The following is a 26,613-nucleotide window of genomic DNA, read 5'->3' as shown; positions in this document are numbered from 1 at the left end:
CAGGAGGAGAGGGGGGCGACTGGCACTGGATGAATGAAGACTCTGACCGTTGATGAATCGGGACTCCAGGAATCGTCCCACACAGCCGCTCCCTGAATGGCGCGCATTGTTCTGGACGGAGCCGGGGGTCGTTGTCACTACACCGCGGCTCTCAGAAGACAAGGGCAGTCAATCCGGCACTAGAACTGGGAATTTCACCCCGAGTCTGCCAACGTGAGGGATCGGGATCACATCGACCTTCGGAGCTGCTCACAGTTCACCAAACAAATGAATGATTCGGCCACTTCGCCTATCTGCCAAATCTCTGCCTGTCTCCTAGCAACCAATGACGCTGTGGAGCTCGCACAGCCCCAGCGGCCTGCTGGTGGCTGAGCCGCACAGCGCCAGCGGCCGGCTGGTGGCTGAGCCGAACAGAGCCAGCGGCCGGCTGGTGGCCGAGCCGAACAGAGCCAGCGGCCGTGTGGCCGGCTGGTGGCTGAGCCGCACAGAGCCAGTGGCCGGCTGGTGGCTGAGCCGCACAGAGCCAGTGGCCGGCTGGTGGCTGAGCCGCAGAGAGCCAGGGGCCGGCTGGTGGCTGAGCCGCACAGAGCCAGTGGTCGGCTGGTGGCTGAGCCGCACAGAGCCAGTGGCCGGCTGGTGGCTGAGCCGCACAGAGCCAGTGGTCGACAGGTGGATGAGCCGCACAGAGCCATTGGTCGACTGGTGGACGAGCAGCACAGAGCCAGTGGTTGTTAAAAACACCGGCAGGCACACAATAACCTATGAGGCTGTGAGGCAGACAGCATCTTAGCAACCTTTGACACAACGCCATTGGTTGCTAGGACACAGGTGGCCCTCCATCCGGTTCACTTGGACATTCGATGAACCTGGATTTGTAGATTAACCCAAACCAGTTGGGTCATCACTAGTGACAAGGACGGGTCAGTACTCTGTGGTAACAAACATCACGTCTGAAAGATGGCTGCAGAACTCCAGCTACTGGAAAACAGAAGCTACTGGACAGGGTCTGTCGAGAGTTGTAAAACGGCATGTGTAAAGATGCTAGGCTTCCATCCAGCATCCAGGCAAGCCATGGCTCCTCCCTATGGATTATTATGGGTCGCCAGCCATGCGATGGGAATACCAATAGTGAGAAAGCCATATCTACTCTTTATGGATTATTATGGGTCGCCAGCCAAGCGTAAAAGTGCTGGGAATACTGATGGGGATAAACCTATGGTTCTTTTATGGATTATTATGGGTCACCAGCCATGTGATAGGAATACTGATGGTGAGAAAGCCATGGCTCCGGTCTATGGATTATCATGGTCTGCCAGCCAAGTGTTGAGAATACTTATGGGGATAAAGCCATGACTCCTCTCTATGGATTATTATGGGTCACCCGCCATGCAATGGGAATACTGATGGTGAGAAAACCATGGCTCCTCTCTATGGATTATTATGGGTCACCAGCCAAGCAATACCAGTGCATTTACATGATCTGACGGTGGATTTGTGGCATTAAGGTCGTTCTGGGGAGAAGACAACACAAATTCAATTAAACCAATAGAAAGAAAGCAAATCCCTTATAATCTGCACATATAAGAAAAAAAAAAATGTTGAAAGGTAGTTGCCCTTTAAGCAAAAGCATAGCAAATCTCTTGGGCAGGAAAGAGACCCGGCACCTAAGAGTGGCCAAGCCTTACAATCAAGGATAGCTACCTCACATACACAGGTCCTATGCATATGGTTCCCAGCCTATATCGCACACGACAAGTACCTGACAAGCACACAACACAGCAATCACCCGTCTCAAGCTTTTGGGACTGCAAGTCCTCACAGGTGCCTTACCTCGTCGTCATTCTCTACTTTGGGATTGCTCGCCGTCCTCTTAAGGTTGCTGCTGAGACTGATACTGGCGGTGGCGTCGGACTTGGACCGTTGATGCGTCCGTTTGGATGGGGACAAGCCAGTGTCCGGTGTCAAACTGAGCGGGGTCAGCTCGCGCTTCTTGTGAGCTGGCTTTAGCTCATCGGAGAGGATGACCTTGCGCAGCTTGGTCCCCCGGGAGTAGCGCTGGGTGGAGATGTGCATGTCGGAGGAATAGGCCCCGAGAAGCCAGGCGCACTGCAGGGAGAAGTTAATGCTGTGCCGGCAGCGGTGAACCACGTAGGGTTTGATGGCGTCGCCCACGTCCTCGTCCATGTGGATGTACATGTTGAGCAGCTGAGGCAGGTAAAAGTCCACTTCCTCGTTTTTGAAATAGAAAAGCCGGTTGCCGATGTACGCCTGCACCCCGGGTTCCTTCGAGTTGTAAAGGTACGAGATTGCCATGGAGATGTCGAAGAGCTTGCACTCGAAAAGGCGCAGGAGCCACGACTGCTTGCCGTAGTTTTTCTGTTTCCGCCGGGCGTTCTTCACGCAGTTAATATCCACCTCGTCTTCCTCAGAGATTCTGAAGCTGGTGACGGAGACCCCGGGCTCTCCCGCCTTTGAGTCCCCATTGGTAACGCATTCGCCGTCCCCCATTTGATCCAGGTTCTCCGTGGAGCTGTGCATGAGCTTAACCTTTTCCAGGACATCCTGACACGCCTTCTGCGCCACATCTGGGTCTATTACCAGGGACATATCCGCCACACCTTCTGCAATGGCGCAGAGAGGGCTCCCGCCGTTCCCCTGCAGGGCCACCTGACCGGAGAGTTTAGAAGCAGCTGGTTCCACCATTGGGTCACCCATCGCACAAGCTTTCCACAAATTTGATCTGGAAGAGGAAAGTAGAAGGGTTTAGTAATACGTTATTGTAACAAACAAAAACTTTATTAAACACACATACACAATGACACACAAAAGGTTGAACTTGATGGACCTGTGTCTTTATTCACCCTCAAATACTATGTAACTAATGCTGGACACTGGACGTGCTAAACACCCCTAACTAAACCTCATGGAAGTACACAGGATGTCCTTCTGCCTCACTGCTGCCACCCCCCCCGGCTCCAGACATAGAGAGATACAAAGTAACATTGTATATAAACATTGTACAGAGGGGGAGATAGAGAGATACAAAGTAAGATTGTATATAAACATTGTACAGAGGGGGAGATGGAGAGATACAGAGTAACATTGTATATAAACATTGTACAGAGGGGAGATAGAGAGATACAAAGTAACATTATGTATAAATATTGCACAGAGGGAGAGATAGAGAGATACAAAGTAAGATTGTATATAAACATTGTACAGAGGGGGAGATGGAGAGATACAGAGTAACATTGTATATAAACATTGTACAGAGGGGAGATAGAGAGATACAAAGTAACATTATGTATAAATATTGCACAGAGGGAGAGATAGAGAGATACAAAGTAAGATTGTATATAAACATTGTACAGAGGGGGAGATGGAGAGATACAGAGTAACATTGTATATAAACATTGTACAGAGGGGAGATAGAGAGATACAAAGTAACATTATGTATAAATATTGCACAGAGGGAGAGATAGAGAGATACAAAGTAAGATTGTATATAAACATTGTACAGAGGGGGAGATGGAGAGATACAGAGTAACATTGTATATAAACATTGTACAGAGGGGAGATAGAGAGATACAAAGTAACATTATGTATAAATATTGCACAGAGGGAGAGATAGAGAGATACAAAGTAAGATTGTATATAAACATTGTACAGAGGGGGAGATGGAGAGATACAGAGTAACATTGTATATAAACATTGTACAGAGGGGAGATAGAGAGATACAAAGTAACATTATGTATAAATATTGCACAGAGGGAGAGATAGAGAGATACAAAGTAAGATTGTATATAAACATTGTACAGAGGGGGAGATGGAGAGATACAGAGTAACATTGTATATAAACATTGTACAGAGGGGAGATAGAGAGATACAAAGTAACATTATGTATAAATATTGCACAGAGGGAGAGATAGAGAGATACAAAGTAAGATTGTATATAAACATTGTACAGAGGGGGAGATGGAGAGATACAGAGTAACATTGTATATAAACATTGTACAGAGGGGAGATAGAGAGATACAAAGTAACATTATGTATAAATATTGCACAGAGGGAGAGATAGAGAGATACAAAGTAAGATTGTATATAAACATTGTACAGAGGGGGAGATGGAGAGATACAGAGTAACATTGTATATAAACATTGTACAGAGGGGAGATAGAGAGATACAAAGTAACATTATGTATAAATATTGCACAGAGGGAGAGATAGAGAGATACAAAGTAAGATTGTATATAAACATTGTACAGAGGGGGAGATGGAGAGATACAGAGTAACATTGTATATAAACATTGTACAGAGGGGAGATAGAGAGATACAAAGTAACATTATGTATAAATATTGCACAGAGGGAGAGATAGAGAGATACAAAGTAAGATTGTATATAAACATTGTACAGAGGGGGAGATGGAGAGATACAGAGTAACATTGTATATAAACATTGTACAGAGGGGAGATAGAGAGATACAAAGTAACATTATGTATAAATATTGCACAGAGGGAGAGATAGAGAGATACAAAGTAAGATTGTATATAAACATTGTACAGAGGGGGAGATGGAGAGATACAGAGTAACATTGTATATAAACATTGTACAGAGGGGAGATAGAGAGATACAAAGTAACATTATGTATAAATATTGCACAGAGGGAGAGATAGAGAGATACAAAGTAAGATTGTATATAAACATTGTACAGAGGGGGAGATGGAGAGATACAGAGTAACATTGTATATAAACATTGTACAGAGGGGAGATAGAGAGATACAAAGTAACATTATGTATAAATATTGCACAGAGGGAGAGATAGAGAGATACAAAGTAAGATTGTATATAAACATTGTACAGAGGGGGAGATGGAGAGATACAGAGTAACATTGTATATAAACATTGTACAGAGGGGAGATAGAGAGATACAAAGTAACATTATGTATAAATATTGCACAGAGGGAGAGATAGAGAGATACAAAGTAAGATTGTATATAAACATTGTACAGAGGGGGAGATGGAGAGATACAGAGTAACATTGTATATAAACATTGTACAGAGGGGAGATAGAGAGATACAAAGTAACATTATGTATAAATATTGCACAGAGGGAGAGATAGAGAGATACAAAGTAAGATTGTATATAAACATTGTACAGAGGGGGAGATGGAGAGATACAGAGTAACATTGTATATAAACATTGTACAGAGGGGAGATAGAGAGATACAAAGTAACATTATGTATAAATATTGCACAGAGGGAGAGATAGAGAGATACAAAGTAAGATTGTATATAAACATTGTACAGAGGGGGAGATGGAGAGATACAGAGTAACATTGTATATAAACATTGTACAGAGGGGAGATAGAGAGATACAAAGTAACATTATGTATAAATATTGCACAGAGGGAGAGATAGAGAGATACAAAGTAAGATTGTATATAAACATTGTACAGAGGGGGAGATGGAGAGATACAGAGTAACATTGTATATAAACATTGTACAGAGGGGAGATAGAGAGATACAAAGTAACATTATGTATAAATATTGCACAGAGGGAGAGATAGAGAGATACAAAGTAAGATTGTATATAAACATTGTACAGAGGGGGAGATGGAGAGATACAGAGTAACATTGTATATAAACATTGTACAGAGGGGAGATAGAGAGATACAAAGTAACATTGTGTATAAACATTGCACAGAGGGAGAGATAGAGAGATACAAAGTAAGATTGTATATAAACATTGTACAGAGGGGGATAGAAAGATACAAAGTAACATTGTATATAAATATTGTACAGAGGGGGAGATAGAGAGATACAAAGTAACATTGTACAGAGGGGGAGATGGAGAGATACAGAGTAACATTGTATATAAACATTGTACAGAGGGGGAGATGGAGAGATACAGAGTAACATTGTATATAAACATTGTACAGAGGGGGAGATACAAAGTAACATTGTTTCCCTCCCCTTCAGTCTTGCACAGTTGTACCGTCTCCTCTCCTGGACTGAAATGGCTTCCTCTGATTTCACTGCACACTGTCAGACAGAGCCCACCTCATTTCCTGCCTGGAGAACACCCAGCATCATCTAGCACTTTCCTCCCCCCTCTGACTGTCCCTGGCCCCACCTTATTCATTGATTGGATTGAAGTTTTTTCCATCATGGAGGCTCAGCATCACACGTGGACGTTGCCTATGGCAGTCTGAATGCCTAGGTACACCCACTCCTCCAGACTGGCATCCACCTATCAAGGCATATTGATATTTGCATAACTCAGCCAGCCCATCGCATGTATCAGAGCTAAGGGGTCTTGAGGAGTACTGAGGCAGGGTGCTGTGATGTGTTCCGGAAGCTATGTACTACCTGCATTGTATAGAGAAGCACAGAGCTCCAGTGATGACATCACCAGGACTCAAATAAGGTGTGTAAAAAAAACAAAAACCAGAAATGTAATTATCATTTTGAAGCAGGGGAAGGGGGGGGGGGGGCCGGGAGACCTAGGAGTACTGAGGCAGGGTGCTGTGATGTGTTCCGGAAGCTATGTACTACCTGCATTGTATAGAGAAGCACAGAGCTCCAGTGATGACATCACCAGGACTCAAATAAGGTGTGTAAAAAAAACAAAAACCAGAAATGTAATTTTCATTTTGAAGCAGGGGAAGGGGGGGGGGGTGGCCGGGAGCACTCAATGCAAATTATAAGCAGATTAAAGTTCAGTGTAAAAGCAGAAATAAAGAGTTTGTTATAATTTTGACATTTCAAGAACACTGATCATGTGATCACGCGTCCTCTCCCCTTCTCCTCTCCCCTCGGGGCACCACAGAATTATTTCACACGCTCTATAGTGACATGTGACCAATGAGGCGCCATTAGGCCACACCCACCACGCCGTCAGGTCAGAATTTATTTTCAGATCTAGAAATAAGATCAATGGCTGTAGCAGAGTCCCGTCATTTCATATTGAAAACCAGGAGTGCTGGCGCTTCCTATGAAAAATAAGGTGACACAGAATGGAATGCAGACAAGGAATACCAACGTTTTCTGTGAAATAATCTTCCACTCAGTAGATTGAGTTCAAAATACAGAGTACCGCCATTGTATTATAAAATGTTATGCGACAACTCACAAGTAGCTTTACAATGAATGAGAGTCACAGCAACTTAGTAAGACCACACATTCCTCTAAAAAATAGGAGTGCCACCCTTTATTCTGACATTTGACAGTTTCTTGAATGAAATACACCTTGCGGTTAGTGGCCCAGCCAGCAGTGACGTGTCAGATATCAGGGAGTCAGGTACAGAATCTGGGCAGTCTTAGGAGGCGCTACTCACAACGCGAGGGGTACTAGGAGGCGCTACTCACAACGCGAGGGGTACTAGGAGGCGGTACTCACAACGCGAGGGGTACTAGGAGGCGCTACTCACAACGCGAGGGGTACTAGGAGGCGCTACTCACAACGCGAGGGGTACTAGGAGGCGCTACTCACAACGCGAGGGGTACTAGGAGGCGCTACTCACAACGCGAGGGGTACTAGGAGGCGCTACTCAACGCGAGGGGTACTAGGAGGCGCTTCACAACGCGAGGGGTACTAGGAGGCGCTACTCACAACGCGAGGGGTACTAGGAGGCGCTACTCACAATGTGAGGGGTATTAGGAGGCGCTACTCACAATGTGTGGGGTATTAGGAGGCGCTACTCACAATGCGAGGGGTATTAGGAGGCGCTACTCACAATGCGAGGGGTATTAGGAGGCGCTGCTCACAATCAGTACCATTGCCAATACTCCACCGAGGTCCCCCCATTATTAGGGCAGACACAGGCAGTACCTCCCATGTCCAGCGAATACCTGAACTCATGTGGCGCCCAATCCCTGTAGGGAGTTAGTCAGCCAAGCCCGTCCGTGCTCCGGGCCCCAGCAGCATCTCAGCCCCGGTGGGGGGGGGGAGGGGACGAGCTTCAGGGATGTTTGCTCAGTCTCCCTCTGTGGAGAACAAAGGCTGTCGGAGTTTAGTTACATGGAAACTTTCTGCCTGGGCGTCCCTGACACCCGAGACCAGAGAGTCTGTATCAAGCTGCTGTATCCAGGAGATGGTGGGAGGGAGCTCTGACTTCCTCCATTAAAGTGCCAACTCCCAGGCCAAGCCTCCCTGCATGGGATGGCAACTTCCTCCACTAGAGTGCTAGCTCCTGGACCAAGCCTCCTTCTGTTTGGGGGGCACATAGTGGGACACTAAAGTGAAGACAAGTCATTAAAGTGTCAGCTCTGGGGATGTGTGAATGCTGTGTGCTGTAGTCCCTAACAGACAGGGAATTGTAGTCACCACAGAGATAGGACATGCAGGGAGGTGTAGTCCCTCTAAAAGACATCAAGAGATGGAACAAACCAGGCTGGGTGTCTAAAATACAGGGACAGGACAGGCTGGGAGTTATAATCCCTTTATGAACAGGACAGAATGAGAGTGGTAGTTTCTCTACAGACAGAGCCAGCGCATACTGGGAGTTGCAGACCCTCTACAGACAGGGACAGGACAAGCTCGGAGTTGTAGCCCCGCTTTTTGCAATACAGGCTGCGAGTTGTTTTTCCCCCTAAGACAGGGACACTACAGGTTGGGAGTTGTAGTTCCTCTATATTAAGAACAGGCTGGGAGATGTAGTTACTCTACAGACAGGCTGGTAACTGTGGTCCCTCTACACAACGGCACAGGGCAGGCTGGGAGTTGTAGTTGCTCTACACATGGGACAGGGAAGGCTGGGAGATGCAGTCCCTCTACACACAGCAACAGGACTGGCTGGGAGTTGTAGTCCCTCTACGAGCATGGCAGGCTGGGAGTTGGAATCCCCCTATACACAGGAACAGGGCAGGCTGGGAGTTGGAATCCCCCTACACACAGCCACAGGACAAGCTGGGAATTGTAGTCAGGTTAGGAGTTGTTATTTATCTATACACAGATACAGTGCAGGCACGTTTTAGTCACTCTACAGACTGGGACAGGACATAATGGGTGTTGTAGTATAGACGCAGAGAAGGCTCGGAGTTGAAGTTCTGCAGTCAACATCGCCCCTCAGTGTCACACACCTTTTACAGGCATTTACCCCTCTCCTCACCTCCTATGACAGTCACTCCTTCTCCTCCCTCCCGGTAAGGCCGCTCAGAGCTCCGGGCCAAGCCGCTTCCTCCGCCATCCCGGCTCGTCCAAGCTCCTCATACCATCGAGACTGACAACAAGGGGGCGGAACGGCCCACCATAGAGACGGCAGCGGTCCACACGAACAGCACTGCCTAGATCGACTCCCGGAACCAGCGAGAGAGAACCGAAGTGCAGATTATCAGCTAGAAACCACAAAGACAGCTGACAGATGACAGATAGGCGCAGGGCTGGAGGAATGAGCTGGTCACATGATCTGGTCCTTGCCTGCCCTCTGCTGGCAATGATAGAGAGCAAAGTAGACACAAAAAAACCCTAAAAACAATACTATTAATAATATAATAAAATAACCACAATAATCATATATAAAATAGTCATAATAAATATAAGTCCAATATTAACCGGCCAAGGATGCTGATGCCATCATTTACATGCTTCAGCCTACCACTCCCGCATCCTCTGAAACCATAGAACAGGGGTAGGCAAACTTGGGCCTCCCAGCTGTGGTGAAACTACAAATCCCAGCATGCATTAGCAATAGCCTCCAAAGTCATACCCGTGGCTGTCGAGAGTCTTGCAATGCCAAATGGGATTTGTAGTTTCACCACAGCTGGAGGACTGAAGTTTTCCTACCTCTGCTATACAAAGATTTGCAGATGGAGGCAGAAGACACGGCTAAATATGATATGAATAAAAGCCAAAGTTTTATACAAACATAGAAGGTGGCAAAGAATGATGAGTAATATTAGGGAGTGTCTAGTGATGACTTTAAACATCTCCTGAAAGTTCCAGAAGCTCATTTCACCTACCCCAGACCTGTTCTTATGTCCGAATATGATAAGCCTAATGTTAACCATACCTCTGTGATGGCAGCCCTAACCCTAAGGATAACCCTAACACTAACCCAGCGATAGGCCTAATCTGCCTAATCTGCTGTAAAAATATGTCATGTGATCGCCATTGCTCAGCTTCACCAACTGCCAACTGCAGAGGAATTCCGAATTCTGAAAAGACCAATTTATCATGTTACTATGACCACATGACTCCTTGTGACATCACCACTGAGCACTGGGCAGAGGGAGCCTTCGCTCCTCAGATGTCAAAGACCTTTCAAGGAGCAGCTTCACTTAGGGTGATTCCGCGAGTTTGTCACTTTGTGAAAATGCAATTTGGTTTCTTCTACTTTTGGATATTCGTCTTTTCTACCACAATGATATCCGTAAAGTAGAAGATGTTAAGGAGGAGATGAGACAGAAGAGAGAATGAGGAAAGGAGAGATGGAGGAGACACTGAGATAAAGAGATGAGAGAATGAGGACAGATGGAGGAGATACTGAGGTGAAGAGAGGAGAGAAGAAGAGAATGAGGAGAGAAGAGATGGAGGAGATAATGAGGAGAGGAGAGATGGACTAGAACACGAGGAAAGGAGAGATGGAGGAGACACTGAGGTGAAGAGAGGAGAGAATAAGGAGAGGTGAGATGGAGGAGACACTGAGATGAAGAGAGGAGAGATAGAGGAGAAAATGAGGGGAGGAGAGAAGGAAGAGATACAGAGGTGAATAAAGGAGAGAATGTGGAGAGAAGAGATGAAGGGAAGAGAGATGGAGGAGAGAATGAGGAGAGGAGAGATGGAGGAGAAAATTAGGAGAGGAGAACATGAGGGGAGTAGAGATGGAGGAGATACTGAGGTAAAGAGAGATGAGAATGAGGAGAGATGGAGAAGAAAATGAGGAGAGGAGAGATGGAGGAGACACTGAGGTGAATAGAGGAGAGGATTATAATGAGAGGAGAGAATGAGGAGAGGAGATATGGAGGAAACACTAAGGAGAGGAGAGAATAACGGGAGGAGAGACTGAGGAGAGGAGAGATAGAGGAGAGGATGAGGAGAGGACATATGGAGGAAACACTGTTGTGCGCAGAGGAGAAATGGAGTAGAGAATGAGGAGAGGAGACATAGAGGAAACACTGAGGTGAGGAGAGATGGAGGATAGAATGAGGAGAGGAGATATGGAGGAAACACTGGTGTGCGGAGAGGAGAAATGGAGTAGAGAATGAGGAGAGGAGATATGGAGGAAACACTGAGGTGAGGAGAGATGGAGGATAGAATGAGGAGAGGAGATATGGAGGAAACACTGGTGTGCGGAGAGGAGAAATGGAGTAGAGAATGAGGAGAGGAGATATGGAGGAAACACTGAGGTGAGGAGAGATGGAGGAGAGACTGAGGAGAGGAGAAATGGAAGAGAGACCGAGGAGAGGAGAGATGGAGGAGAGCATGAGGAGAGATGGAGCAGAGAATGACAAGAGACATGGAGGAAACACTGAAGTGAGGAGAGGAGAGAATGAGGAGAGGAGAGAATGAGGAGAGAAGATATGGAGGAAACACTGAGGTGAGAAGAGAATAAGCAGAGGAGAGAAGTCCCACCACAGACTTCCTGGGATAGAGTTGAAGCTCTTCTCAGGCTGAAGATCCGCCTAACACGGAGAAAGCAGACACAAGGGAGACCAGCTTTTGCCCAGAAGGCTCCACCAAGGTAAGAACAGCTTTGTAATACTATGGATCAGTACACGCTGATGGAATGCTATCATTAGAGACTGACAGCAGACCCAACCACATGTTACAATCTGATCTTTGCCAATCTTTGCCAATCACCCCAACATATTTTAGTTTGTTCTCCTCACTGTTGAAAACAATACTATTTCAACTATATTTATACAAAAACAAAAATCACTGCAATCTAAAACAGGTGAGAGCAAAAAAGAAAGGTGAATGCAACTTGGAAGATCAAGGTGAAGGATGAGGTGACCAGCAATCTAGAGAACGCTAGAGGCCCAACCCATTCAGGGGGAGGATTCAAGCTTTCCTAAGGCTGCAGAATGTTAGGACACCTTAAAAGTAAACAGAATGTCCAGAGGAGGAGGAGAGAAAGGTTCCCGAAAAGAGCAGTCAAAAATGGATTTCAAGCCAAATTTCTCGCTCTTCAAAGGCAGAAAAAAAAAGTCAGCAGTTCCCGAGGTCCTGGAATAGACCTCGGCAATTGCTGCTGTCCCCAAACTTGTCATCTAGATTGGTGAAGATGATGTTAAACCAGGACCCAGTCAGTCTTCTGCCAAGCAGAGGACAGATCCGGTTGCCATGACCACTGAAGATTTTAATTTCCACTGGGTCCTCGGAGAAGGCAGCTTTGGAAAAGTACTACTGGTGACGGATCATGTGTTAGGGGAACAGGTCTCTAGTTTTTGCATGCTAAAGGAATCATGCACAGAGACCTGAAGCTGGATAATATTTTACTGATCACCGATGGACATGCCACAATAACAGATTTTGGCATTGCGGTGGAAAATGTCTTTGGAAGTGCTAAATAGTACTGAGGAATAGGGACACTGGGGTATAAAGCTCTTGAGTTTATAAAAGGCTTGCCCTAAAAAGAGGGCACAGACTGGTTCATATTAGGTGTCCTGGTTTACAAGATGCTCACCCGACATATACCCTTTGTCAAAGGAACAGCAGATGAAATCATCAAGAAGACCCTTACCGTTGAGCCAAAATACAAGGCTCTTGGCCAAGAAGAGGTCAATCTTGTGAAAGGGCTGCTTTGTAAACACCTATCTCGGAAACTAGGGTTCCATGGAGACATAAGGGGTCAACAATGTCTTGCATCCATTCAATGGAAGGAACTTGAGGCTGGCCATGTTCGCTTCCCCTAAAACTCCTGGCAGACACCACTGATGCCCAATTGCTAGGTAAGGCAGATGTGTCCTTTGGAGGATCCCGTCTGAAACCTCTCTCTAAAAGCCGCAGTCCACGTTCAAGGACTCTTTCTTCATCTGTCCAGCCTGGGCTGCCAAATACTATATCCCCTCCATGCAAGGGGATGTGGTGTTACTGTTGAGGACGAAGCAGACATTCTTTGGCCATCCAGCAAGTAAGCTTCTTTATCATACACGTTGGACCTGTCAGAAAGTGATAGGAAATCTCACCACTGATGGCCAACACCAGAAAATTGGGTACATCTTCTGACACCATATAGAAAAGAAAGCAATCACTTCATTGCCCCACATTGCGCAAACATAAAACCCCATAGACCCCTAGTCCATCACGATCTTCCTCAATATACAGGAGCTAAATTGTTCATTCCACAAATGCAGTGTAGCTGACAAAAGGCTTCACAGATATTGCTCCTTGAATCAAGTTCTCACTCAATAGAGAACTATGAGGTGAGTGATTTTCACTCAACCTCATAGTTAGAGCCGACCTGTGACAATGAAACTGTCACAGGTCGGCTCTACAGATCGGGAAGTGAGTGAACCTCCGGGTTTCATGGCAGCAGCAACTCGGACACAAGATGTCAGGCAGACATGGGCAACCAAAATTAAGATAGAGGCTACTGGCCCCCCACTGAAAATAGTCTCAACTGTGATATTTACATATGAATGGGTGGCGCTATTTACATATGAATAAGCCACGACTCATTCTCCCAAGAAAAAAATGTTCGCACGTCACTAGACTGTTCGGGTTTTGCTTGAAGAAAGGGTGGCAACCTTGGCCCAGTCCTGGTTGGAGTTCAAACTTGCCCCCAGATTTGGCCTGGGGGTGGGAATGCTCAAGTATGGAAAAAGCTTCACTAGGCCTCAAGTCTGAAGAAGGCCTAATACTAATTGAAGAGGAGAACCAGGGAAGCTGATGGCTGCTGGAGGTGCCTGAAATGGAATGGACCTCAGGAGAATGTCTGGTGACTCCCCTACTGAAGATCTCATGCCTATCCCTCGTCAGCTGCTGCTCAAATACCCAGTGTCAGCATGTTCTCCTATTGATCCTGCACTGTGGAATACTGAAAGGGACTCGTGAGTCTGGAGTTCTGTCCTGTTCTATTTTTCTCATGGATGTCCTAAGCCTAAGCCCTAAACCTCTCTCCCAAGTATGAAGTTCTGCAATAAAGTTCCTTCAGCATCATATCTACAGTCTGGATCTTGCTTTATCACTTGCCACAGAGGGTGATAAGTACTATTGAGGCAGCCAGGTTGCTAAAATCCCCTAGACAGGCTATGGATAACCTAAATATTCCAACGGCTCCTCGGGGGGTGAGCGCTACACAACCATTATAACCGGTGTGTGGCCTACAGATGTTACATGCCAAAGAATTGTCCACAGAAGCATAAAGTCTGAGACGTTGTCAGAGACCCCCAAGTATCCCCGTGCCACCCAATCAGCCAAAAAGTGAATGATAAAATATTTGAATGGTCATGGTCCCTAACCTGACTGTACCCTAAACTAGGGATGAGCTAATCTGGGAGGTTTCTATTTGTCAAAATGTAAGCAAAATCAGGAAGATTTCGGCAACATGGAACAATCCAACAAAATGTATTGAAGTCAATGGGAAAGGTGCAGTGAAGGTATTTTGCTGGTTTTCAAGAGTACAATGGGATAGAGAAGCTTCTTTGAACTATCCTAGATCTCCCAAAGAACACAAACTCCAATGGTAACTCTAATGGTAATCTATGGCGTACCATATGCATGCAGATCGCCTTAGGTAACGCCCACATGTGATGTTGAGCCTCAATGATGGACAGCACTGAAATCCAATGAATGAATCGAGTGAATGTAAGAGGCTGATAACTGGCCACATTCAGGTACTTACACTGCTTGGATGATGGGTCTAAAAGTAAATTGAATGATATATCAGTCGTGTTATCTTTCGTTTTGAAAGCAAATAAACTGCATCTGACTTGCACCTCCGGTCTTCAGTGGAGTGTCCTTGTTACACAGCATATACAGAGCTGTAATAATCTTATCTGCCTTGCATTCAACTTTGAACGCTTAGGTCATCTTTACCATAAAATTGCTTATGCATTCCAGCATCCCCAGTACAATAAAAACACTGGTCAGGTGCTGCTCAGGTTTTCAAATAGAAGCTTCTTCTCAACGGCAAACCTGCAGGCTATATGCAGCCTCACCCAAACCTGTCCTAGGTAGATGACTCAATGTCCCGCCTGGATAGCAGTGTAGTCCGATCCAATAGAAGAGCTACTGGAGCTCAAATTGCTGAAAAAAAGTAACACTGGTTCCAATAGAAAGGTGTCTGAACACAGAGTGCATCGCAGTTTGTTGTATATGGGGTTGCGTAGCCACAGACCGGTCAGGGTGCCCATGCTGACCACTGTCTACCACCAAAATTGCCTACAATGGGCACGTGAGCATTAGAACTGGACCACGGAGCAATGCAAGCAGGTAGCCTGGTCTGATGAATCATGTTTTCTTTCTAATGATGATGAAATCACATGATGGCATGATAGGCATGAGATCTAGGGGAGACCAGACACTCTCCTGAGGTCCATTCCATTTCAGGCACCTCCAGCAGTCATCAGCTCCCCTGGTTCTACTCCTCAATCAGCATTAGGCCTTCTCCATACTTGAGGCCTAGAGAAGCTATTTCCACACTTGAGCATTCCCACCCCCAGGCCAAACCTGGGGGCAGGATGGAACACCAACCAGAACTGTGCTAAGACTGAGCACATGGCAATTTCCCTGAGTATATATGCCCTTCTCCAGCATGCACCACTGGCCATGAAACCACCAGTGGTTTCATCATCAGAAACCACTTCATCACTTTCATGATGATGAACAAAATCAGAAACAATCATCATGTGGATGGCCGGGTGCATTTGTGTCACTTACCTGGGGAAGTGATGGCACCAGGATGGACTACGGGAAGAAGGCAAGTCTTCGGAGGCAGTGTGATGCTGTGGGCAATGTTCTGCTGGGAAACCACGGGTCCTGCCTTTCATGTGAATGTTACTTTGACACGTACCACCTACCTGACAAAGAACACCCCTTCATGGAAACAGTATTCTGATGGCAGTGGCCTTTTTCAGCAGGATAATGTCCCCTGCCCCACTGCAAAAATGGTTCAAGAATGGTTTGAGGGACACAACGAGTTTGAGGTCTTGACTTGTCTTCCAAATTCTCCAGATCTCAATCCACTCAAGGATCTATGTGATGCGCTAGAAAAACAAGTCCGATCCATGGAGGCCTCACCTCACAACTTCCAGGACTTGAAGGATCTGCTACTGACGGCTTGGAGCCCTATACCACACCATACCTTTGGAGGTCTAGTGAAGTCCATGCCTGGACAGGTCAGGAAAAGGGGGACCCACTAGGTGGGTGGTCATAATGTTATGGCTGAATGGTGTATATATGAAATAGGAAACAAGAGAAAGAACGAAGATCAGTCAGGTGCAAACAGAGCTACACAGAGCGCATAATTCTATATAACCCCAACATGCAGATGATTCCCAGTTCATGTATGGTACATGCATAGATAATATTATTTCTATCAGTAGGGAGCAGTGTTGTCCTACAATTGGCTCCAATATCTAAATTATTTCAATCAGTAGGGGGCAGTGTGGTCCTGCAATTGGCTCCCAATTTCTGAATTCAACTGCACTATAAAAAGGTGCGATGGTCTGCAGGTGCTGCCAAGTGTGAATGGGCCTTAGCAGGGCACTGATGGGAGTCCCCAAGTTTTTGATCACAATTCCATATGGATGAGTAGTTAAAGCAGACCTCCCGGATGATGTCATCATTCTGCTGCAGGCCGGGGAAGGCATTTTCTTCAGTTTTCTCACCCCGGTGATGACTGAGACTGTCCACTGTATCCAGGGCCAGATTTCCCACAAGGCAAACCAAGGCCCGGCCTTGATACAGCAGGGAGTAGAGGGGCAGCAAGGGTGTGGAATTCCTATCTCCCGATGCCTGGGACATGCAGTTCCGGGCACCGGGCAGGTAGTTGTTTTCTACATTTAGCCCTGCTTTGGGCAACCAGAGCTAAATGCACCGTTGGGAAGCCGCTTGTTTATTCCAAATATCCTGGCGATGTCACCGAGATCACTTGTGTGTTGACTATTTTTTTGTAGCAAATCACAAGGTGAGAGGCTGCAGCAGGGGCTGATCTGTGTCAGACATTCATGAACATAACCAAGAACAGGCACGAAGACTTAACTTACTGTGTTATCTCTGGGCCACCATCTCGGTCCAGGAAATAGGTGGTGAAATGGAGACCCTGGATGATGTCTGAACAAAGGTGGCACCATCTTCCTGGTGAGAAAAGCAAATGACAGGGGGAGTACTGTGTTCTCTGTGAGAGGTTATAAATACCTGCAAGGGTTATGCTGACACATTACAGAGCATGCTGCTCCAAACATGGAAAATATATCTAATGACAGGTACACTTTAAACACCAATAAAAGACAGCTGCATGGCATCATCTCAAGGACAGCTGTAGCTGAAAATTGCAATTGTTCATATACAGTATTTTCTTATCAGGTGTAATGTTATTTGATGTAATACAGCATTATGGCCACTAGATGGTGCTGATGAGCACATTTAAATCAATACTTATTTATGGCCAGTAGATGGCGCTAAGGAACATAGGAAATCCATACCTATGCGCCTCGACTTTTCCTAGTGGCCATAATGTGGTATTACATCACAATGCATTCCACCTTAAACTGAAAATATATTAAGAATCGAATTTTTCTTCCCATTATTCGCACAAAATGAACTTTCACAGATATTTGCAGGACCAATGGCTCTGCAAATTGTTCATAAATAGACCCCTAAGTATATGTAATACTGCAGAAGACAGTCCAAGACAGATGTCCCATGAGACTGCTAAAGATCCCCGCCATTGCAGCCCCTTTACAAAATCAACAAATGTTGAGGTCTGAGGGCCACTCAGCCAGCATTAAAAGGGCCACATGTGGCCTTTGGGCCATGGTTGGGCACCCACGATCTAGATTGTACCAGAATAGCAATAATTCCACTTTTAATTTATTTTTTAACTGCACATTTCATAATCATCCTGAATTGTAATTATCCTCAGAGCGTACTAAGGGGGGCCTTCAGAGTTCAGGGGAGGTTCTGTTATTGGAAGGAGGAGAAAAAAATCAGTCTGTGTGATTTCTATATAAAAAATGTGTATCTGTAATATAATTCTCCCTTAATGAGTCTCTTCCACTTAACTGAACCCATCTCCATCTCTGCTCTCTTATCGCTCTTTGATTAACATGGGTCTGAAAATATTCATGACGGCCCATTGTGCGGAGCGATGGCATGGCGTGCCTTTGTGACGTCAGCACTGGTTAACTGGTAAAAAAGGAACACACCATTGTATGAATTCTATAGCGCTCTGAATATCTGCATATTGTATATTTTCATTCCCATCTAGCAATGGCAGGAAATAAGTACCTGCTCCGACATTTCAAGTTACACACTCAAAAAAGAAAATTAACCCCCAATCTAGCAAACCCACAATGGTGAGATTGCCCCAGTAGTTTGTGTCTCTGCCCCTCCCACAATCGTGAGATTTTCCCCCAGTAGTTTGTGTCTCTGCCCCGCCCACAATGGTGAGATTTCCCCCAGTATTTTGTGTCTCTGCCCCTCCCACAATGGTGAGATTTCCCCCAGTAGTTTGTGTCTCTCTCCCTCCCACAATGGTGAGATTTCCTCCCAGTAGTTTGTGTCACTGCCCCTCCCACAATGGTGAGATTTCCCCCAGTAGTTTGTGTCTCTGCCCCTCCCACAATGGTGAGATTTCCCCCTGTAGTTTGTGTCTCTGCCCCTCCCACAATGGTGAGATTTCCCTTACTATTTGTGTCTCTGCCCCTCCCACAATGTGGAGATTTCCCTTACTATTTGTGTCTCTGCCCCTCCCACAATAGGGAGATTTCCTCTGGAACTCCCTTCCTCATGTCATCAGCCATTTCCAATGGGAACAACTGTTCCTGTGGAGACTAATTGGGGAATTCCTCTCAATTTGTAGAGATTTCCTATCACTTCCATTCACAGAATCTGGATATAAAGAGACCACAAGTCCCATCAGCCTCCAGAGCAGAGGGATGAATGGAATCCAATCAGTACCCTGGAGTCCATCAACAGTTCCTGTCGTCGGACAGGAGGAAGAGTCTGCAGGAGGCAGAACATTGCACCAGCCACCAGTCTGACTCTTATGCAAAAAAATTCATAAATGCAAATGTTTTCCCTTCAAAATAAAAAAGTGGTTTACGTCCTTTGTCTGATGTTGACGATTCAATATTGGTGACCCGTGAGGGCGGGATGCAGCGGCCCCCCATGCAGAGGGCCCATTGTCATGCCATTTATATCACATACACCTGAATGGAGCTGGTGGGGCTCGGAGGGGGAGAGGGCAGGGTGCCAAAACAAAGGAAGAGGGACGATGAATGAAAGAGGGTTGTGTAACTTTGTTTACAGGTAACAGAGTACTGCTCTGCAGAATGGCGGGAGCCGTGTCCCCTGAGCGGTGAGATGTTCGGCAGGTCCCGGCAATCATCAGCAGTTAGACAAACAAAAAGATACCTTGTCGCACCGTTGCTGAGCCTGATGAAGGGGATCCTGCGTGGCCCCGAAATGGCTAGTTTTGGTGACATGACATTCCAATAAACGAACTCTTTGGACTGCAATACTGGTGGTGTGCTGGTGACATTTATTCATAGTCATAATCATCAGCAGTTGTCCCGACGACCTATACAGCCCAAAATACACGGCAATGCTGCATGTAAACCCAAAATCAATTTCTTCATTATGTTTTTCATTAGGGTCCAAACCCGAGCTTCTTCCGCAACTGACCAATCAGGTGCGGCCTGAAAATTCTGCACATAAGCAATGGGGTGGGATGCAGCGACATCACTGACCTTGTTTCGCCACACGGCTATTTTTGGTCAATGACATAGACCTAATATGGGCATGTGACCGTATTTGGTCAATGATGTCAGCGCAAGTATCCTGTCCCATTATTTATGTGCAGCTACGGGGTGGGGAATGCTCCAGTCTGCAGCTGATTGCACAAGTGGCCCCATGTGACTTCCGGGTTCACAGAAGCTCAGGTTTGGACCGGGTTTGATCCGGACCTGTGCTCTACCCTACTTGCCATAATTTCCTTTTGCATAGTTTTCTGAAGCAAATCATTTTTCAAATTTCTTCCCTGGAAATCCTGCCAGTAACAGAACTTCCTGTGGCAGGGTGACAACACTAAGTCCGTTCCTCACAATTAGCAGCAGCATTGTCAGCCCGTATGTGCCCTCTGTCAGTGGGCCGTGCATATCTCCTGATGACCTGATTGGCAGCCCAACGGTCAACTGAAGGAACTTAGAGTTGTCAGCCTGCAACAGGAAGTGCTGTCACTTGTAGGATCTTCAATGAAGAAACTTTGCAACTAATTCACAAAAATATTGATTTCTTGATGAAAATTGGCAAGCAGCCAGTATCTTATTGCAGAGGAGACCTACTATGGGTCTATTTCTAAAGCAGTGAATGTGACATTCATCAAGCATTCTCTAGTGGTGAATGAATCACTGTATATAAACCACATGCACCTGGAAGATTCTCCTAAAGAGAATGTTTGCTGAAAGTCTGATTCACTGACATAAATATAACCCATTGGGATTGATTTGCTAAAGTCAAAGGGGCTATTCATTTTGCAAGGGAATTTCCCCGTTAGCTTAGTGAATGAGGTGAAGCTCTGCTGACTTCCTGACTTCCATCATCCAATCATTTGCCAGCACAAATACTTTTTAGTTTTTATTGTCCTTGTACCTTATTCGTTTTTATTTGCAAAATGAATTTCCATCGGGAGAAAGATTGGGCCCATTAGCTGGTGTTGGAATGACCCCGGAGATTGTAAGAGCATATAGCTGACTCTGAGAACGGTCTAGAAAACCAGTGATCTGGAATTGTGAGGATGGTCTGGATACCGGTGATCTTGGAATGTGAGGATGGTATGGATACCGGTGATCTGGGAATGTGAGGATGGTCTGGATACCGGTGATCTTGGAATGTGAGGATGGTATGGATACCGGTGATCTGGGAATGTGAGGATGGTATGGATACCAGTGATCTGGAATTGTGAGGATAGTCTGGATACCGGTGATCTGGGAATGTGAGGATAGTCTGGATACCGGTGATCTGGGAATGTGAGGATAGTCTGGATACCGGTGATCTGGGAATGTGAGGATAGTCTGGATACCGGTGATCTGGGAATGTGAGGATGGTATAGATACCGGTGATCTGGGATTCTGAAGATGATCTGGATACTGGTGATCTGGGATATTGAGGACAGTTTGGATACAGGTGATCTAGGATTGATCTGATATTCTGAGGACAATCTGGGTACTGTGATCTGGTAATGTGAGGATGGTTTGAATATCAGTGATCTAGGATGACCTGGATACCGGTGATCTGGTATTGTAGGGATGGTCTGCATACCAGTAATCTGGGATTCTGAGGACAGTCTAAATACTGGTGATCTGGAATTCCGAGGATGGTCAGGATAATGGTGGGATACTGAGGATGGTTTGGAAACTGGTAATCTTGGATTTTAAGGACGGTCTGGATACCGGTTGTCTGATTATCTGAGGACAGTCTGGATACCGGTGATCTAGGTTTCTGAGGACAGTTTGGATACCAGTTATCTGATATTCTGAGGATGGTCTGGATACCAGTGATCTCGGATTCTGAGGATGGTTTCAATACTGATGATCTGGTATTGTAAGAATGGTCTGGATACCGGTGATCTGGCATTCTGAGGACAGTCTGAATATCATTGATATTGGATTCTGAAGACTGTATAGAATCTGGTGATCAGGATTCTAAGGACGGTCTGGATACCAGTGATCTGGGATTCTCAGGATATTCTGGTCAGATCATGTAGAATTCTGAGGACAGCCTAGGCAGCAGCAATCTGGTATTGTGAGGATGGTTTGGATACCAGTGATCTTGGATTCTAAGGATGGTCTGAATACCAATGATCTTGGATTCTGAGGATGGTCTGGATACTGGTGATCTGAGATTCTGAGGATGGTCTGGATACTTATGGATACCAGTGATCTGGAATTGTGAGGATAGTCTGGATACCGGTGATCTGGGAATGTGAGGATAGTCTGGATACCGGTGATCTGGGAATGTGAGGATGGTATAGATACCGGTGATCTGGGATTCTGAAGATGATCTGGATACTGGTGATCTGGGATATTGAGGACAGTTTGGATACAGGTGATCTAGGATTGATCTGATATTCTGAGGACAATCTGGGTACTGTGATCTGGTAATGTGAGGATGGTTTGAATATCAGTGATCTAGGATGACCTGGATACCGGTGATCTGGTATTGTAGGGATGGTCTGCATACCAGTAATCTGGGATTCTGAGGACAGTCTAAATACTGGTGATCTGGAATTCCGAGGATGGTCAGGATAATGGTGGGATACTGAGGATGGTTTGGAAACTGGTAATCTTGGATTTTAAGGACGGTCTGGATACCGGTTGTCTGATTATCTGAGGACAGTCTGGATACCGGTGATCTAGGTTTCTGAGGACAGTTTGGATACCAGTTATCTGATATTCTGAGGATGGTCTGGATACCAGTGATCTCGGATTCTGAGGATGGTTTCAATACTGATGATCTGGTATTGTAAGAATGGTCTGGATACCGGTGATCTGGCATTCTGAGGACAGTCTGAATATCATTGATATTGGATTCTGAAGACTGTATAGAATCTGGTGATCAGGATTCTAAGGACGGTCTGGATACCAGTGATCTGGGATTCTCAGGATATTCTGGTCAGATCATGTAGAATTCTGAGGACAGCCTAGGCAGCAGCAATCTGGTATTGTGAGGATGGTTTGGATACCAGTGATCTTGGATTCTAAGGATGGTCTGAATACCAATGATCTTGGATTCTGAGGATGGTCTGGATACTGGTGATCTGAGATTCTGAGGATGGTCTGGATACTGGTGATCTGAGATTCTGAGGATGGTCTGGATACTGGTGATGTTGGATTGTGAGAATGGTCTGGATACTGGTGATCTGAGATTCTGATGGTCTGGATACTGGTGATCTGGGATTCTGAGGACGGTCTGGATACTGGTGATGTTGGATTGTGAGGATGGTCTGGATACTGGTGATCTGAGATTCTGAGGATGGTCTGGATACTGGTGATCTGAGATTCTGAGGATGGTCTGGATACTGGTGATCTGAGATTCTGAGGACGGTCTGGATACTGGTAATCTTGGATTGTGAGAATGGTCTGGATACCAATGATCTGGAATTGTGAGGATGGTCTGGATACTGGTAATCTTGGATTCTGAGGACGGTCTGGATACTGGTGATCTTGGATTCTGAGGATGGTCTGGATACTGGTGATGTTGGATTCTGAGGACGGTCTGGATACTGGTGATCTTGGATTGTGAGGATGGTCTGGATACCAATGATCTGGAATTGTGAGTATGGTCTGGGTACCGGTGATCTGGAATTGTGAGTATGGTCTGGGTACCGGTGATCTGGGATTCTAAAGACGGTCTACATATCGGTGATCTTGGATTCTGAGCAGGGCCGTCTTTAACATTGACTGGACCATGGGCAAATATTTTCTTGCTCCCCCCACAATGCCCTATACCGCCTAGCCCACGCCACATCCTGCTCCCTACTGGCCATGCAAGTTCACTGTTCACCAAGCGGTTTTACTATACCGACCACATAGTAAACAGAATGTTTACATGTGTGTATCTTTTGCGGGCTAAAGGCAGCTGTTTTGGGCCCTTCGACAATGAATGGGCCAGGGTAAACTGCCCATTTTTGCCCCACGTTAAAGACGGTCCTGATTCTGAGGACAGTTTGGACACCGGCTGTCCGCCTATCTCCTACGCTGTCCACCTTTAGTCGACCCTTGAAAACTCATCTCTTCAGGGAAGCCTATCCCAACTAAACATTACTGTCCTTTAAAGGAGAACTATGGGGTCAGTGTTTTTCCCCATTGTTCTCCTTAGGGTAACAGGAGGACACAAACTAGCGTCCTCCCGTTACCCTAAGCTCAGTATACCGCAAGCTACAGCTCGCGGTATACTGAGACGCCGCAGCCGGAGCGGATCCCGACATGGACGTCGAGATCCACCCAGCTGCGTGAGTGACAGCTGGCTCTGCCTATCTAGAGGCAGAGCCAACTGTACCCGCCCCCTCCCCCGTCTGTTCCTCCAGTCAGCGCTGGCAGATCGGAGCGGGGAGAGGGGAATCCAGCCCCTCCCCCTGTCACGGCAGAGAGCCGTGACAGGATCGAGAGGTGAGCGAACCCGGTATGTGTTCGCTCACCTCCCGATCTACTGAGCCGACCTGTGACAGTCTCATTGTCACAGGTCGGCTAGAACTATGAGGTGAGTGGAAATCACTCACCTCATAGTTCTCCTTTTAACTTCTTCCTTAACTCAATCTAAACAATGATGACCTTTTGTATCACTTGCCCCTCCTACTAGATTGTAAGCTCTCATGAGCAGGGCCCTCCTCACCCTACTGTACCGAATTTATATTGTAACTGTACTGTCTACCTCCATTTTGTAATCCTGTATGCTAATAATTAGCGATGCCCCTATTGTTAATAGTATCGGGGCCGATGCCAGGCATTTTCACGATTCTTTTTCTGATGAAACGATTTTCACGAAATGTCCCGATTCTTAAGGATAAGACCGGCCCTTTAAATTTTTAAATAGCAGGGACCGCCGGAGTTCCTCGGAAGCCTTCTGGGGACCTGCAGATAGCTGTCCATGGCAGTGTCTGGCCGGCTCTTTATCTCTCTTCTCCTTCCTGGCGCAGGCACAGCCATGGGGGCAGTACTACCGGCGGTGCAGGCCGCCCCAGGGCTAGAAGCTGGGGGTTCCCGCCACCCACTGACAGTGGAAGACTGGGCCATTAGATGGATGGAGGTCGGGGGGCCCAGCAGCAGAGATAGTCGGCCGGCCGGCCGATGGAGACAGTCTGGACGTGTAGGAGGCCGGGACCCAGCATCGCTGGTCCGGACGTGGAGGAGGCTGGGTCCCAGCATCGCGGTGAGGTGGAGTGCCCGCAGAGCCACTGCAGATGTCCCCGTCGCCCGGGTGAGATCGGCACACAGCTTGGTGAGATGAATTCTGCTTTGGGGACATGTATTCGCAGAACACGTCTCCAGAGCAGAATACATGTCCCCAAAGCAGACTACTATTATGCCTTAGGGACATGTGTTCTTCTGTGGGGAGATGTATTCAGTACTGGTGACACCTGGATTTAGCCCTGGTGAGAAACTGCCCTAGAATCATCAGTCTGTATTGTTTTAGAATTTTTTTTACATGTCCCTTTAAGAAAAAGTATCGGTAAATGGTATCGGCAAGTACCGAAGGGACTGTACTTGGTCTTAAAAAAGTGGTATCTGGACATCCCTACTAATAATAATATTTGTCTGTGAAGGTTCTCATTCATCCAGGTCATGGTATATCTGTAAAAAATAAATCAAGACAACTGGACTTGCCGTATTTGTCTTGAAGAAGTTTTGCTGGTCATCTGACCAGCTTCCTCAATTCAGAATGAACTGACAAAGCTAGTCCGATGACCAGCAAAATGTCTTCAAGAAAAACACAAGCAAGTCCAGTTGTCTTGATTTTTTTTTTTACAGATAACAATAATATTTGTTATTCAGGCTAAAATAACGGTGCTGCTCTTAGCAACCATTACGCCAATTTGTAACCACGTCTATACAACACTGCCTCCTACCTGTTGTCTATAGGAAGAGGCTACCTGTGCTTTCTGCCTCTTTCATTTCCTGCAGCGTTCACTTTGAATGAGGCAGACATTTTGTTTTGTCTATATGTCTCAATAAAGTTGTTTCTCCTGCAATTGAAACCGCCGCCTTCTGCCTGGCGGGCGTGACCGACGTCCTACCTCTGATTGGTTCAGGAAATTGTAGGTCTCAGCAGGCAGAGCGTTCTGAGACCAGCGATTGGCTCAGAAGAGCCTAGTGGGCGGTTCCGGAACACGGAAGACTGTGATTGGTCAGGCTGCCGGCGTTTATAGCCAATAGACTGGTCTTTTGTTGGTCTAGTGTCTCTGCCGCGAGGGTCGTGCGTGTGTTCATTGTCCGGGAACGTTTGAGCAACTACAGCGGAAACATGAGGTAGGAATGACGGGGGCTGAACGGTCGGTCGCGGGGTGAGGCGGAGGTCAGCTCGGGTTACCTCCGAGGCTCACGGGCGCTAAATTTTGCTTTCGGCGCGGTTTTTAGGCGTCGGGCACCATCCAAAGCGGCATGGTCGGCCATTTTCTATGGAGGCCTACATCTTTCAGCCACCATTGTATTAGAGAGTCGGCCGTGTCGCCGAATAATCAGCGCGAGGCTTTGGTTTTATGTTTCGCGTTTCTGCAACTCGCCGGAATTTCGCTGCGTGCGGCTTTGTCTTAGTTCTAGGTTTTGGTATAGAGGGGCCATATTTTAATGCTACGGATGCACGAGTCGCATTGGGGCGACGGGGAAACGATGCGGAAGAGCATGAAACCAAAGCGCGCATGTACTGCTGGGTTTTCTGGTTTCCGTTCGGCGGCTACACTGAAAACGGCGCGGTCCGGTCTCTAGTATAATACATGGGGGGGGGGGGG

The 26,613-nt window shown here is 46.5% G+C and overlaps 2 protein-coding genes across 4 annotated transcripts in view; one reads left to right on the top strand and one right to left on the bottom strand.

Moving 5' to 3' along the window:
- PI4KB (phosphatidylinositol 4-kinase beta) overlaps positions 1-9,347 on the bottom strand; it is a 31,158-nt gene extending 21,811 nt beyond the window's left edge. Inside the window, exons 1-2 of one of the 3 annotated variants that reach the window (XM_018566416.1) lie at positions 9,112-9,347; positions 1,831-2,740 (exon numbers count right to left, since the gene is read on the bottom strand). In XM_018566416.1, coding sequence (XP_018421918.1) covers positions 1,831-2,715 — 885 coding nt within the window. In that variant the 5' untranslated portion in view covers positions 2,716-2,740; positions 9,112-9,347. The remainder of the gene's footprint in view (positions 1-1,830; positions 2,741-9,111) is intronic. The other 2 variants (XM_018566415.1, XM_018566417.1) reach the window with 2 other exon arrangements.
- A 16,681-nt stretch (positions 9,348-26,028) lies between these two features.
- The window catches only part of ILF2 (interleukin enhancer binding factor 2), a 10,627-nt gene continuing 10,042 nt past the window's right edge, over positions 26,029-26,613 (top strand). Inside the window, exon 1 of the mRNA XM_018566402.1 lies at positions 26,029-26,134. Coding sequence (XP_018421904.1) covers positions 26,130-26,134 — 5 coding nt within the window. The 5' untranslated portion in view covers positions 26,029-26,129. The remainder of the gene's footprint in view (positions 26,135-26,613) is intronic.

This window comes from Nanorana parkeri, unplaced genomic scaffold (assembly GCF_000935625.1).
Source record: "Nanorana parkeri isolate BGI_ZX_2015 unplaced genomic scaffold, ASM93562v1 scaffold947, whole genome shotgun sequence".
NCBI classification, from domain to species: Eukaryota; Metazoa; Chordata; class Amphibia; order Anura; family Dicroglossidae; genus Nanorana; species Nanorana parkeri.
The sequence above is the reverse complement of the archived record's forward strand: the minus strand, read 5'-3'. Positions and strand labels throughout refer to the sequence as shown.